Here is a 14,351-nt window from a genome sequence, read left to right as displayed (position 1 = left end):
ACATTCAGATACATTTCCTCCCCCTGCGTCTCTCACTCACGTGCCTCTCTCACACACATCTACACAGCCCCTCCCCTCCGTGCACACCACGTCTCCATGAGCATTGAACATCGAAAGCAAGTTCGCGAAAGGTTGGTATCTCGTGAACACCTTTAAACAATCACACATTAAAAAGGGGTATAAAAATAATTCTGAATATATTTTTGTCAGTGTGTTAAAGTTACAATTTGTAAGATATTTGCAGTAAAATATCCAAAAACCACTAGGCTAGTGTTATATATTTTTATATACCAGCTGATTACTAACAATATGTTTTCAACTACTTGTAAATTATGAGAAAATTCCCATTCTAAACAGTGACACGGGGCAGTCAAGTCGCCTGTCAATGACGTTAGTTACCCTTTGTTACCGCCTTTACTGACGTAGAAACCACATGACAACAGTGTCATGGACAAATGCTGAAGTTGTGTCTAGCGTCCAACAAATCACTTGTTTGCTTCAAACAGTTCCTTATTTACTTCTTCTTGCATGTTTTATGGTGGATTGTGTTACTTATTTCTGGAACATAATTACTGTTTACCGTCTGCTGCTGGTTCTGTCAACAAGGACAGCTTCTGTAAATGTAAGCGTATGGGCCAACCAAGCGACCCAAGAAGAGTTTGGGACAAGAGGAGAGAAAGAACGAGCAATAATATCGGTGTTGCATTTTCTAGATGGAGAGAGCTTCGCGACAAACTAGAAAGAGATGCAAATCTTGCTTGTGTTTTACTCGAAAGGTGAGTTGTTTTGATTCATACCTTTACACAAAACGTATGCTATTATCACAATCAACAAGATTAGTATTATGGGGCATACACGCCAAACACGGGACATTGCGTCTCTATACCCGTGCAAGGATGCATCTGATCCATAGTCTGATCGCGTCTTTGCATTGACTTTGTATGTAATCTACTTGCGCAAATCGTTGAATACACATTTGAAAATTATGACATGACAACATTTATCAAATGTACCTCATCCGTTATATCCTTGATTTATATTTCTGTCTGATTGATGGCCGTCAGTAGTTGGGTAGACAACAAATCCCATCATTCCACACTCCTTCTTAGTGTCATCAAACCACTTGATTGTTATTGTTTTGGTAGTGCGCCCTCTCGTGGCAGGTCCTACAATCTGTACCTTTAATGTCGACCCGAAAAGCGATTGCTTAGTTAACTAGTCGCAAGTTTGAGGTAAAATGGACTTGGGTTGTTGATGTCAAAACATTATATAAGCTGTGATTCAAATATTAAATAATTTTATGTCATTTGCTTACTCTTACACTGAATGTTTGGTGCTTCAATCCAGATGAGGAGGCTAGGGTAAATTTAGTATAGTCTGTGAAAATTGTACAGCTGTGGTATTTGTCTTACGTTAGGGTGTGAATTTTGTATAGAAAATTATTGCTTGACTGAAGTAAATCCATCTCTCTCTTTCTCACCCACTCACTCACTCACACAAACACCAAAGGCACGCACACACACACACAAAAAAAAGAAAATCTGTATTGAAAATGTTTTGTGTGTGTGTGTGTTATTTGTAATGTTCTTTTCTCAGATTGATCTTCTTGACAATCTGACAGAAAAGTCTTTTTGTGGCTAAAAATGGGTTGAATACATGGGGGTTCAAGTATGTCTTTAGTCTGTTGGCTCTTTAGGTTTTTTACTGGCACACGTCACTTACACATTTTGCACTTACTGCGGAGTGTTGAGACTGTTTACATATTTGTGCCAATATGTATATTTTATGTACTGGTTTTATTTTTTTATGAATATTTTCTAAAATTGTATGATGTTTTTGTTGAGTTATTATTACACAATACTTTTTCTGACCTTTTTGAATCTTGCCTCTGACAAATAACCCCAATTATGAAAAAAAGGCTAAAACTTGACACTAAAACTAATAAAAACTAAACTAAAACTAAGAATTTTCAAAAGAGAAAAACTAAACTAAACTAGTAAACCCACTTTAAAAACTAATTAAAACTAAACTGAATTTGAAAACAAAAAGTCAAAACGAAATTAAAACTAATGGAAAATGTAAAACTATAATAACCTTGGGATGAACATCAAATTTAGCAGGGTTTCATGATTATTATTATCAAATATTTGTATGGAACATGAAAATGTCACATTTCATAAAATCTTAATTTCGGTCAGTCAGATATGACCTGGATATTTCATTGTGAAACTTAAACAGTCAAAACAATAAATTACAATAAACCTTAAAATATGACCAATGATTGACTGCAGGGGCGGTGTTAGGGGTGGGCTTAGGGGGCTGGAGCCATGAATGTTTTCAGTAAAGCCCCGAATGTTTTTATTACCACCATGCCATCAATGAGTTTTCATGCCCAATAAAGTAATTAGTATATTATATATATAGTATACCAATTAATATATTATAATTTAAATAAATAAATATCTCTCGACTCTCATGTCTACAGTGTCTGTCAATTTACGCGTTGTCATTCACACACGACGAGAACCGCCCACTGAGTCTAGTGCTTCTGACTGACATGTAAACTGGCCAACCATCGATGAGCGTCTGTACGATCCAGCCAATGAAATGAGATATTTTGGAGGCAGGCGGTTTGTTGGCGTGTAGTATTTTACTAGATCAATTTATTTGAAAATTAAAATGGATATTTCAAAATTCTTCAAAAAAAAAAAAAGGACATAAAACGTATTTTTCGGGTTTTAAATTGTGTCTGATTTAACGTTACATTTTGAACATCTAACAGTTAACGGTTGTGCAGCACAGTCTTTAGGACACACACACACACACACACCGAGCAGTTATAATGTTTGCTTAGCACGGTCTGTGGCAGAATTTTCTGTCAGGACAACAATTCAATATACAAGATAATAAAAAAAAGACATATTTCGCAAAGGAAATGGTTCCAAACAAAGCATGTTGTTGTGCTCTGCAGCAGCACACAGCGGTGTTTACTGAATAAATTTGCTTGAGTGACTTTTAGCGTACTTTTTTGCTTCTTATTCCTGTTCTACCAGGACGAGTGTAAGCAGTCAGGCTTGATTGGAAAAGAAAAGTGAGATAGAGACACAACATCAGCATATGTGTCAGGATACACGGGACAAACTTTAAATAAAAATTTTTAAATTAGTTTTTTTTTTTTTTTTTTTTTTAGATTTTTAACAAGGTAAATCTTTCTGATTTATTAAAATAAAAAGTCACATAAATGGATTTTTCTGGGCTAAGCCCCGGATCTCCACTCATCCTAGAACCACCCCTGATTGATTGATATGACCCAAATACTTTTCTGCATTAGTGTCCCGATCATTAGATGGAGTGCCCATGAACTTCAGTAGAGGGCACTCCACTCAGGACCATTCCACCCATCAACCACCAGATATCACTTGGACACTAGCACTTCTCATACTGTTGCACCACACCCGAACTACATTCCCCATGAGCATCACAATCACCTTGCCACACCTTCATTAGCATAGTCAAGTCACAGTTGATCTTCAGGAACCAAGTCAAGACACAGTTGATCTTCAGGAACCAAGTCAAGTCAAAGTCGATGTTCAGGAACCAAGTCAAGTCACAGTTGATCTTCAGGAACCAAGTCAAGTCACAGTCGATCTTCAGGAACCAAGTCAAGTCAAAGTCGATGTTCAGGAACCAAGTCAAGTCACAGTTGATCTTCATGAACTAAGTCAAGTCACAGTTGATCTTCAGGAACCAAGTCAAGTCACAGTCGATCTTCAGGAACCAAGTCAAGTCACAGTCGATTTTCAGGAACCAAGTCAAGTTACAGTTGATCTTCAGGAACCAAGTCAAGTCACAGTCGATCTTCAGGAACCAAGTCAAGTTACAGTTGATCTTCAGGAACCAAGTCAAGTCACAGTCGATCTTCAGGAACCAAGTCAAGTTACAGTTGATCTTCACGAACTAAGTCAAGTCACAGTTGATCTTCAGGAAACCAGTCAAATCATCACGGATCTACCAGAGCCTCATCACGTCTCAGCTGAACATCCAGAGACTCGTCACATCTCAGCCCCACTTCCAGTGCCCTGTCAGATCTCAGCCGAACTTCCAGAGCTCTCGTCCTATCCTATTAGGTCATGGAGGCCGTCTATGAGCTCTCATTCATTGCGGTCATGGCTACGGAGACCACCCACCAACTCTCTGTCTGTCCTGTCGCAGCCACGGCGATCATCCATGAACTCGCCGCCTGCCCTGTCATGACCACGGAGGCCAGCTACCATCTCATCATGGACAGGGAGGCCGCTATTAACCTGTTTATGTTCTCTGTTTCAGTCCCACCTGTTTATGTTCTCTGTTTCAGTCCCACCCTCTGCTCTGCCCTGGTGGGCTTCTGTCCCGTATTCTCGGCTGTGGTGGTCCTCTGCTCCACCCTGGTGGGCTCCAGCTCCATCTGCTCTACTCTGGTGGGCTTCCACGCCACCTGCTCTGCCTTGGTGGTGCCCTGTTCCCGAGTTAAGCCCATGGCGGCCCACTGTTCCCGAGTTAAGCTATGTTCCCAAGTTAAGCCCATGGTGGGCCCCTGTTCCCTGAGTTAAGCCCATGGCGGGCCCCTTTTCCCGAGTTAAGCCCACGGAGGGTGCCTGTTCCCGAGTTAAGCCCTGTTCCCGAGTTAAGCCCATGGCAGGCCTCTGTTCCCGAGTTAAGCCCACGGCGGGTGCCTGTTCCCGAGTTAAGCCCTGTTCCTGAAGTTAAGCCCTTGGCGGGCCCCTGTTCCCGAGTTAAGGCCTGTTCCCAAGTTAATCCCAGGGCGGATCCCTGTTCCCGAGTAAAGCCCATGGCGGGCCACTGTTCCCGAGTAAAGCTCATGGCGGGCTTTTCCATGTCAGGTCCAGGAAAGGCTCATGATCTCCATGTTAGGCCCAGGAAGGGCTCCAGTTCTGTCTGCTCTGCCCCGACCACTGCACTTCCTCATGGACCTGGCCCTCCATCCCTCCCCCTGTTCCGCCTCCGCTCAACCGCCCTCCTAGATTGTTTTGAGCATCTAGAAGCCGCTCCTTTTGGGGGGTGGGGGGGTGGGGGGGTCTATGTCATTGGCTATGTCATGATCATTAGATGGAATGCCCATGTACTTCTCAGGACCATTCCACTCATCAACCACCAGATGTCACTTGGACACTAGCACCTCTCATACTGTTGCACCACACCCGAACTACATTCCCCATGAGTCACTGCATCACTGCACTGCATGAGGAGGGAACTAGGAGCCATGGTGGAGCCTATAGGTCAATGGGCAGAGGCGGAGTCCGGTGCTTAGCGGTTGGAAGCAGAGACAGGGGGTACTCTGGCCCCGGCAATACTGGAGGATGGCTGTCCCGTGGAGCTTGCACCGCATAGATGGTGGGCTGTGGGTGAGCAGAGGGGCTGCCAGGTAACAGCGGAGGATGAGGCAGGAGCAGTTGGGAGGACGGGCATTTTCAATCCTCTGGGCTTTCAGGGCTGAACTCATGAACAGGAGCACCCCTTGAACTGGACTTGGGAACAAGAACTTTCTCTGGGCTAGACATGGGAACAGGTTCCATCTCTGTTTCCAAGTCTGTAAGGTCGAACTCTAGCAGTCCTAGCTGTATTACATACAGGTGTTCCTGTAGCTCAAGTGGTAGAGCACTGCGTTATCATGCGCAAGGTTGAGGGTTTGTTTACCCGGAAACACATGATAATTAAAAATTGATAGCCTGAATGCACTGTAAGTCGCTTTGGATAAAAGCGTCTGCTAAATGCATAAATTAAATTTGAATTTAATTTAATAATCAGCTCATCCTCTTCCACGGTGCAGTGGGCAGAGCTCCACTCATCGCTCTCTCTGTCTGCAAAATTCTCCCTCATGTCAGGCTCTGTTGCTGACTCTCGCAACTTAACTGACATCATTTGCAGGTCTGGCTCTGGGGCGATCCTCAGCACTGTTGCTCCATGTGGCGTTGGCTAGTCGGTTCGGCACCTCTCTGTCAGTGGTGGGCTCGGGCATGAGCTCCACGCATCGAGGAGATGGTTGCCTGGGCACTAGGTCGGTAGTGGAACTGGTGAGAATCTCCTTGGAACAGGCAGGGAACGGAGATCCATTTCTCATCAGTGTCCACTCCAAAAGCTGGAGAAATTCACTCAAGGACCATCTTTGGACGACAGCACTCTGCATGTGATGTTTAAATTGGCGTCATCCGGGTAGCTGGTTAGAGCGACCAGGAACAGTCAGGTATGGCTCTCAAGCGATCTCTCCGGAGGTATTCCGGACGGAAGAGGGGATCCATAGAAACACACAACGGAAACAAAAAACACTGCAGAAAAAAAATGGAATGTCAAAGCAGAAATCAAGACTCATCAGATCAGACAATGCTTTTCCAATCTTCTATTGTCCAATTTAGGTGAGCCCATGTGAATTTTAGCCTCTGTTCCCTGTTCTTAGCTGACAGGAGCAGCACCCGATGTGGTTTTCTGCTGCTGTAGCCCATCTGCTTCAGGGTTTGACGTGTTGTGCGTTCAGAGATGGTATTCTGCATAACTTGGTTGTAATGAGTGGTTTTTTGAGTTACTGTTGCCTTTCTATCATCTCTAACCAGTCTGCCCATTCTCCTCTGACCTCTGACATCAACAAGGCATTTTCATCCACACAGCTGCCGGACACTGGATATTTTCTCTTTTTCGGACCACTCACTGTAAACCCTAGAGATGGTTGTGCATGAAAATTTAAGTTGCTGCCTTGTGATTGGATGAATAGCAGTTTGTGTTACCAAGCAACTGAACAGGTTTACCTAATAAAGTGGCCAATGAGTGTATATAAAGCCTTGCGTTGGGCTAACTGAGACTTGTCACAGCACTTGCATTCTATTGTTCATTTGTTGGTTTTAATTACTTTTATTGTCCTCATTTGTAAGTCGCTTTGAATAAAAGTGTTTCTGCTAAATGACTATATAAAATTGTGCGTATATATATATATATATATATATATATATATATATATATATATATATATATATATATATATATATATATCTGAATGAAGAATATAGTTATAAATCCTGAATTTTAATTTAAATATGTAATCATTAATTGTGAAAACCAAGAAAGTTTTACTAAACTTAATTTAAAATAGAGTACATAAATTACAGAAGCCCTGAATCTCAAATGGTATTGTTACGGTGGTACTTACTACAGAGGTGGGATATATTAGGCAGCAAGTCCAGTCCAATCACACAGAAGAGCTACTGTTACACAAATCACAGAAGACTTTATTCTGCTGGTAACATCGCAGACCTGTCCAGTGTCCAGCTGTAAGCACCTACAGTGCTTACATGAGCATCAGAACTGGACCATGGAGCAATGGAAGAGGATTGCCTGGTCCAATTATGTTTTCATTTAGATCAGATTACTACAGAGCACATACAGTTTACCTGATGACAGTAGCCTCTCTCTGATCTCTCTCTCTCTCTCTCTCTCTCTCTCTCTCTGTGTGTGTGTGTGTGTGTTGGTATATACTAGTCATTCTTGACCTTGTGGGGACATTTAAGTTTTTTGAAAAAATAAAAATGCAGGCTGAAGGTAAAGGGATAGAAAATACAGTTTGTACAGTAGAAAAAAAAAATTGCGAAACTACTGGTAATTTTTAAATAATAATAATAATTTAAAAAACACTGTTTAGCATGTTTTTGTTGTTGTTCTTAAGCATTTTTTTTTTTTACAAAGACACAGTAAGTGCCCTCCTAAACCATGTTTGCCTTATAACAATGTCATCATACACATGTGTCCTCATACACCATATATACAGAACACACACACATCTCAAAATTAGTAATCTACCACAACACATTATTGGTTCAGTTCCTCTTTCTTATTTAGAACCAAAACTGCTTCTGAAACACAATCATTTAAGTCAGCAGGGAGATGTCTTAGAGATTTGGTCTGACTGTTTTTCTTCCTTTTTTTCATTTTCATGTCCTGTAACAGGTGCAGGTGTCTCACCCACAACAGCTAGTGTAGGATACTGTCAAGTGCACCCTGTGTCCTCTTTATCTAAAACGGTCTTATTTCTTCTGCACTGTAAAGCAATGACATGCCTGAACATTTTGAAAGGGTTTTTTTGTTTGCCTCTTCAGACAGTATATATGCTTAGGCTATAATAATATATAAATATATTTAAAACCATTTACATTAACAATGTCTGATTTTTTTTTATGTCACAGTCCTGTACACTTATGAATATGCAATTTAGCTAATAAGACAAGGTTGATCAAATACTACAGCTTGGGTTTCTGCGACTTCAGATATATGGTTGAAAATAAAATCAAACTACCAATACCGAATAAAGTAAAAAGCATCTATTTCAAAAGGTACAGTTTACAGCAACCTTCTTTTGCGAAATATGATTGTTTAGCTAGATTTGTTCTATGAATAAGTTTAACCTCTTGAGACCCTGTGGCCTCATATGAGGACATTATATTTTTGTGAATTTCTCTGAGTCTGTTCATGCCACAGTTTTAGATCTGGATGTCCTGTACAGAGCACATTCAGGGCTTTTCAGAGATACCAAATGATTGGATGTTTCACATGACCACTCCCTCTCCTTGGTCATCAAAATGTCTGAAATTAATTTAGTGACACTCTTATAGAAATATGATAATATTTCTATAATATATTGTAGTTATCATTTAAATCTGTCTAATTTTTAAATTCTGTGTCATAAATCAACATCTCAGAAATATGTTATGGGGTTTCAAATCAAAATATGACTTTCTGTTACTAAACAGGACATTGATTTCATACATGTCCTCAGATGAGGACACCGGGACTAAACGCATGCTTATGACGCATTTTTGGAGACATAACAAATGAATAGAGAAAGAAATTATATTTCAATATTCTATGAAATATTATATATTATTATGAAAATCTTGACAATTATTACTCAAATTATTACACTTCTTTTTTCATTACATGTTGCCCCAAAAACACATTTATATGCAAATTAGATTTAGTTTATAGATACATTGTATATAATTAGAAAACCCATTAATGGTAATTTTACACACATTTTGCAGAAAGAAAAATGTTATACTGAATTATTCTGTTATACCATAGTTGAGAATCATCTTTATACAAAGTTTGGTAAAAAAAAAAAAAAAAATCTTGAACATTAAAAATTTATTGGTGATTTAAAAAAATCTATTGTTTTTGCCTATGCATTTTCATTCATGTCTTTTCATTTTTTTTTTTAGAAATTGAGTCCCGATGTCCTCTGCCGAGGACATAACATAACTTTATAAATGAAATGCATGAATGCAGAGCACAAGGCTGCACTGGGAAATCCTGTGTGCGATGCATGACATGCAATGTGCATCTGTGCTTGCAAAGTGAATGAAACTGCTTTGCAGCATTTCACATCATGATAGACCCACTGTCCTCACATGAGGACATCTTTTTTCTGGGAAAACTACTTCCTGTACAAAAACAAATTTTAGGTATTATACTTATTAGGTCCTACATATCCCAAATAGCAAGAAAAATTATAAAATGCACAACAGGCAATCTCTCGGGTTTCAGGAGGTTAAATCGCCCTTCCTTGACTGTAGTAAACGTCACAACAGAACACTGACGCCAGCGCGCAGTACCGGAAGAGAAGCCTAGTTTCCGGTTAAACAACACTGACGATGGTTTATGTGTCAAACGGTAAGTGCTAAAAACAATTCTTGTTTTGTTAAGAAAAATGATGTTATCTTTGCTGACAAACATGCACTATTGTTATTATATCAAATAAATGAGCATACGTGACTAAATATGTGATTTAGCATCATTGTGTTAGTTTGTTTATATTTTATATTTGATCTAGATTTTTAGGCTCTAACGTTACTGTTAATGTTATATGTATGCAGCGGGGTCTGAGAGTAACTTAATTTCGATTCTCTGTATGTATATACTCTACATGTGGAAGAATTGACAATAAAGCAGACTTGACTTGACTTTTAATACCTCCAATGTTACTAACGTACAGCTGTTGTGTGTCACTGTGCCTGATCTGAGACTTTATATCAGTATGAATCACAGACCGACATCTGTGTGTTACAATCATGATATCCGGGTCACGTTAAGAGGAATGTTTCGCGAATCCTGAATACACACAGCTCCTCCTGAATATTTATTAAATTAATCTGAGGTTCTTTACATTTCGCCAGTTTACATATTCGTTATTGGTCCTTATATACAGCATATGCCTTTACGAACGTGATGTATTAAATATTCATAATAACGCTGTCGACATAGTAGGATTTGTAATGTTGCAGCACCACATCAACTTAGACGTTGTTCGTCCAGTATAAGTGACACATCTGGTCTGTATCTCATCTGGTCTGTTGTGTGTGATCTCTATGTCATCAGTTGTGTTCTCTCTGGTCTATATCTCATCTGGTCTGTTGTGCAACTTGTGTGTGATGTCTCTCTCTCCTCACTCAGTTGTGTTTTCTCTGGTCTGTATCTCATCCTGTCTGTTGTGTGTGATGTCTCTCTCTCTCTCTCACTCAGTTGTGTTTTCTCTGGTCTGTATCTCATCCTGTCTGTTGTGTGTGATGTCTCTCTCTCTCCTCACTCAGTTGTGTTTTCTCTGGTCTGTATCTCATCTGGTCTGTTGTGTGTGATGTCTCTCTCTCTCTCTCACTCAGTTGTGTTTTCTCTGGTCTGTATCTCATCTGGTCTGTTGTGTGTGATGTCTCTCTCTCTCTCTCTCACTCAGTTGTGTTTTCTCTGGTCTGTATCTCATCTGGTCTGTTGTGTGTGATGTCTCTCTCTCTCCTCACTCAGTTGTGTTTTCTCTGGTCTGTATCTCATCTGGTCTGTTGTGTGTGATGTCTCTCTCTCTCTCTCACTCAGTTGTGTTTTCTCTGGTCTGTATCTCATCTGGTCTGTTGTGTGTGATGTCTCTCTCTCTCTCTCTCTCTCTCACTCAGTTGTGTTTTCTCTGGTCTGTATCTCATCCTGTCTGTTGTGTGTGATGTCTCTCTCTCTCTCTCACTCAGTTGTGTTTTCTCTGGTCTGTATCTCATCCTGTCTGTTGTGTGTGATGTCTCTCTCTCTCCTCACTCAGTTGTGTTTTCTCTGGTCTGTATCTCATCCTGTCTGTTGTGTGTGATGTCTCTCTCTCTCTCTCACTCAGTTGTGTTTTCTCTGGTCTGTATCTCATCCTGTCTGTTGTGTGTGATGTCTCTCTCTCTCCTCACTCAGTTGTGTTTTCTCTGGTCTGTATCTCATCTGGTCTGTTGTGTGTGATGTCTCTCTCTCTCTCTCACTCAGTTGTGTTTTCTCTGGTCTGTATCTCATCCTGTCTGTTGTGTGTGATGTCTCTCTCTCTCCTCACTCAGTTGTGTTTTCTCTGGTCTGTATCTCATCCTGTCTGTTGTGTGTGATGTCTCTTTCTCTCCTCACTCAGTTGTGTTCTCTCTGGTCTGTATCTCATCTGGTCTGTTGTGTGTGATGTCTCTCTCTCCTCACTCAGTTGTGTTTTCTCTGGTCTGTATCTCATCTGGTCTGTTGTGTGTGATGTCTCTCTCTCTCTCTCTCTCTCTCTCTCTCTCTCTCTCTCTCTCTCTCTCTCTCTCTCTCTCTCTCTCACTCAGTTGTGTTTTCTCTGGTCTGTATCTCATCCGGTCTGTTGTGTGTGATGTCTCTCTGTCCTCAGGTCAGGTTCTGGACAGCAGGGCCCGGTCGCCCTGGAGCCTGTCCTTCCTCAGTGAGCTCTTCTGGGGGGCCGTCGAGTTCATCGGCTTGTTGTGAGTCCATTTAGTTTGATGTGTGTTTTCTCTGGTCAGCTGGGACAGTAACTTTAGTTTCAGTTTTTATATTGCCTGGCCAACATGTTCACTGATCTAACCATAATGAAATGAACGAGACAATAGTAGTTTCAGTCATTTATAATAACGTGTTGAAAATATATTTTCCACTACATGTCGAGTTTTTATTACACTTTTTTTTCTTAGTTTGTGGCAAAAATAAAAAAAAAACCAATGAAATGAAAATTGTTCGGCTAAAATGTAACTAAATTCATAAACACACTTTTGCTGGTAAACAGTGGTTTGTAGTCATCAATGCTTCCAAGAGTCTCGCAGTCGTTTTTGCAATGTTTATAAAGCCTCTTATAATAAAGATAATTAAGATCAGGGTCCAGACTCGTTCCACAGGCTACTGAACTTATATGGATTTTTAACAATGCTGAATGTGTATAAAAAATAAATGAAGGCTCAATGCGTATAAGATGAATATGTTCATAACAAATGAAGAGTAGTCGACCCTGTTGTAAATGAACTCCTGATCAGACTGTAAGTTCACTCAAGACCTACACATATTGAAAGATGGACAGTCATCGGAGTGTGATTTTCTTTAAAATAACTTTGAGCATATTTTACTGGACTGTCCTTAATTCAGAAATAAGGGTGAATAAGGAACTGGTAAGGATATAAATAACTGTAAAATTGTATAATGTCTGTCAGATATTAAACTTAAAGGTTTATACAGTTTATTTGTATAATGTGTTATTACAATTTCATATTTTTGTTATAAATATACCCGTTGAAACTGATATGGCATTAAATGAATAGTTTGCCTAAATTGAAAATGTATTAATTTGTTTTGTAATGTTTTTATGTTCACAATCATTAAATACAAGTGAAAAACTGACGTCAAAAATAAACACACATTAACACATATTCATGTTAAGAGTTTTATTATTTTTAGTAACTTAAAACTCTCCCGAGCAGCGTTTTGTGCCCTCAGTTAATTTTACATCAGCATGAAAACACTACCTACAGGTGATTAACAATTTTTTTTTAAATCATCCACCGAATGATCATCATTTGTGTAAGTTAACAACGATGCCCCCTTATATAATTAGTCAAATATTAAACTGACTTAATGCCTACACAAGATATTTCAATATAAATAATCTATGAAATAAATGTTAAAGCAGAAAGATGACAATGTAAGATGTAAACGACATCTCTCCTTCAAACTCGATTGGAGCGAGTGTACATCAGTTGTAGACTCAAAATCAGAATGCATTGTGGGTAAAAAGTATTGAAGGAATGTAGGAAACGAAGTGAATTCAGACTACACCAGATGTAGTGCACTATATAGTGGCCAGTGAGCGGTTTGACAGCGCTTTAGTGTTAGAGGTTTGCTCAGGTCACTAGTGATGATCGACCTGCCCGAGCTAATGATCTGTGTAATGTCTCCACAGCTTCCAGACTCTCGTTCAGCCTGATCGGTCTAAAGATGGCCCCAGCAGTGCATCGTCTCGCTTCAGTGATGGCAGAGGGTACGTCTCAACCCTTCATCAGCAGAACCACTGCGTCTGAACTCATGACTCGATCCGGTTCTGTGTGTTTACACTGTGATGTGTGTTTCTGCAGTCCTCCTGGATTCCCTGGGCGCCGGCGGATGGGCAGAATAAACCACGGTGCGGGTCCCACCCCTCCTCCTATGGGCGGAGGAGGATGAGGAAGGTGAGGAAGAGTGAAGAGCCTGCAGAGCAACCTGACAAATACTTACTGAGAAGAGTTCATCAGTAAAAACCGTCTGTGTGTCTGTCTTTCAGGTAAACGCCTGCACAGCGATGCAGGCGCACAGGAGTGTGACACGCTGGTTGTAGACTGCATGCTGCTCAGATAGAGCTCCGCTGCAGACACACACTCAGTACGTCACACTCCTCTTCCTTCGGCTGCCGCTGCTGTCACGCAGTTTCTTGACGTTACTCTGGGAATTCCTCGTCTGAGGGGCCAGAGCGACTGATCATGGCAGCCAGACCCCAGCCGCCATCAGAGAATAACACACACACTCACACATACACACACACACACAGGTTACATAACTTAAATCTCTCTCTCTCTCTCTCTTTTTTTAGTAATATCTTCCGAAAGTAATGTTGTATGAACCCTTTGCATCAATAAAGTAAGTTATAATGAAGATGGTTTGTTCTGTCCAGACTCATGGCTATTATTACTTCTATTAGTGTATCTACAGTCAAGAAGATCTTGAAAGATTTTTATCCAGCAGTTACATTAATTACATACATAATAACTTCAAGTTATTAAATAGTACTTCAATTTAATATTCTATTGTTAATTAAATGATTATTATCTTATTCGCTCTATTAGCAAAAATATTGAGAGACCTGGGTTGTGTTTTCCAAAGGATCATAACTCTCAGTAGATTGTAAAACCATTACAACCAATGGCCTCAACGATCAAATTATCTTAGGATGCTTTTGAGAGACACAGTCTATTACACAAACAGGGGTGACATTATTATTATGGTGGTGCTAAAAAAGC

The 14,351-nt window shown here is 40.2% G+C and overlaps 2 protein-coding genes across 3 annotated transcripts in view; one reads left to right on the top strand and one right to left on the bottom strand.

Annotated features, from left to right (window-relative positions):
- The window catches only part of LOC127963166 (uncharacterized), a 392,897-nt gene that overhangs the window by 42,179 nt on the left and 336,367 nt on the right, over positions 1–14,351 (bottom strand). The window lies entirely within an intron of this gene.
- selenok (selenoprotein K) lies at positions 731–13,986 on the top strand. Of its 2 annotated transcripts, none has more exons than XM_052562982.1 (5): positions 731–776; positions 11,708–11,798; positions 13,262–13,339; positions 13,434–13,526; positions 13,619–13,986. In XM_052562982.1, exons 1-5 carry the CDS (start codon positions 746–748, stop codon positions 13,620–13,622), a joined length of 297 nt encoding a protein of 98 aa, XP_052418942.1. In that variant the 5' UTR covers positions 731–745; the 3' UTR covers positions 13,623–13,986. The 2 variants fall into 2 exon arrangements, with proteins under 2 accessions (XP_052418942.1, XP_052418943.1); XM_052562983.1 differs by lacking the exon at positions 731–776 and adding an exon at positions 9,594–9,708.

This window comes from Carassius gibelio, chromosome B8, assembly GCF_023724105.1.
Source record: "Carassius gibelio isolate Cgi1373 ecotype wild population from Czech Republic chromosome B8, carGib1.2-hapl.c, whole genome shotgun sequence".
NCBI lineage: Eukaryota > Metazoa > Chordata > Actinopteri > Cypriniformes > Cyprinidae > Carassius > Carassius gibelio.
Note: the sequence above shows the minus strand (reverse complement) of the source record. Positions and strands in the feature narration are given on the sequence as shown.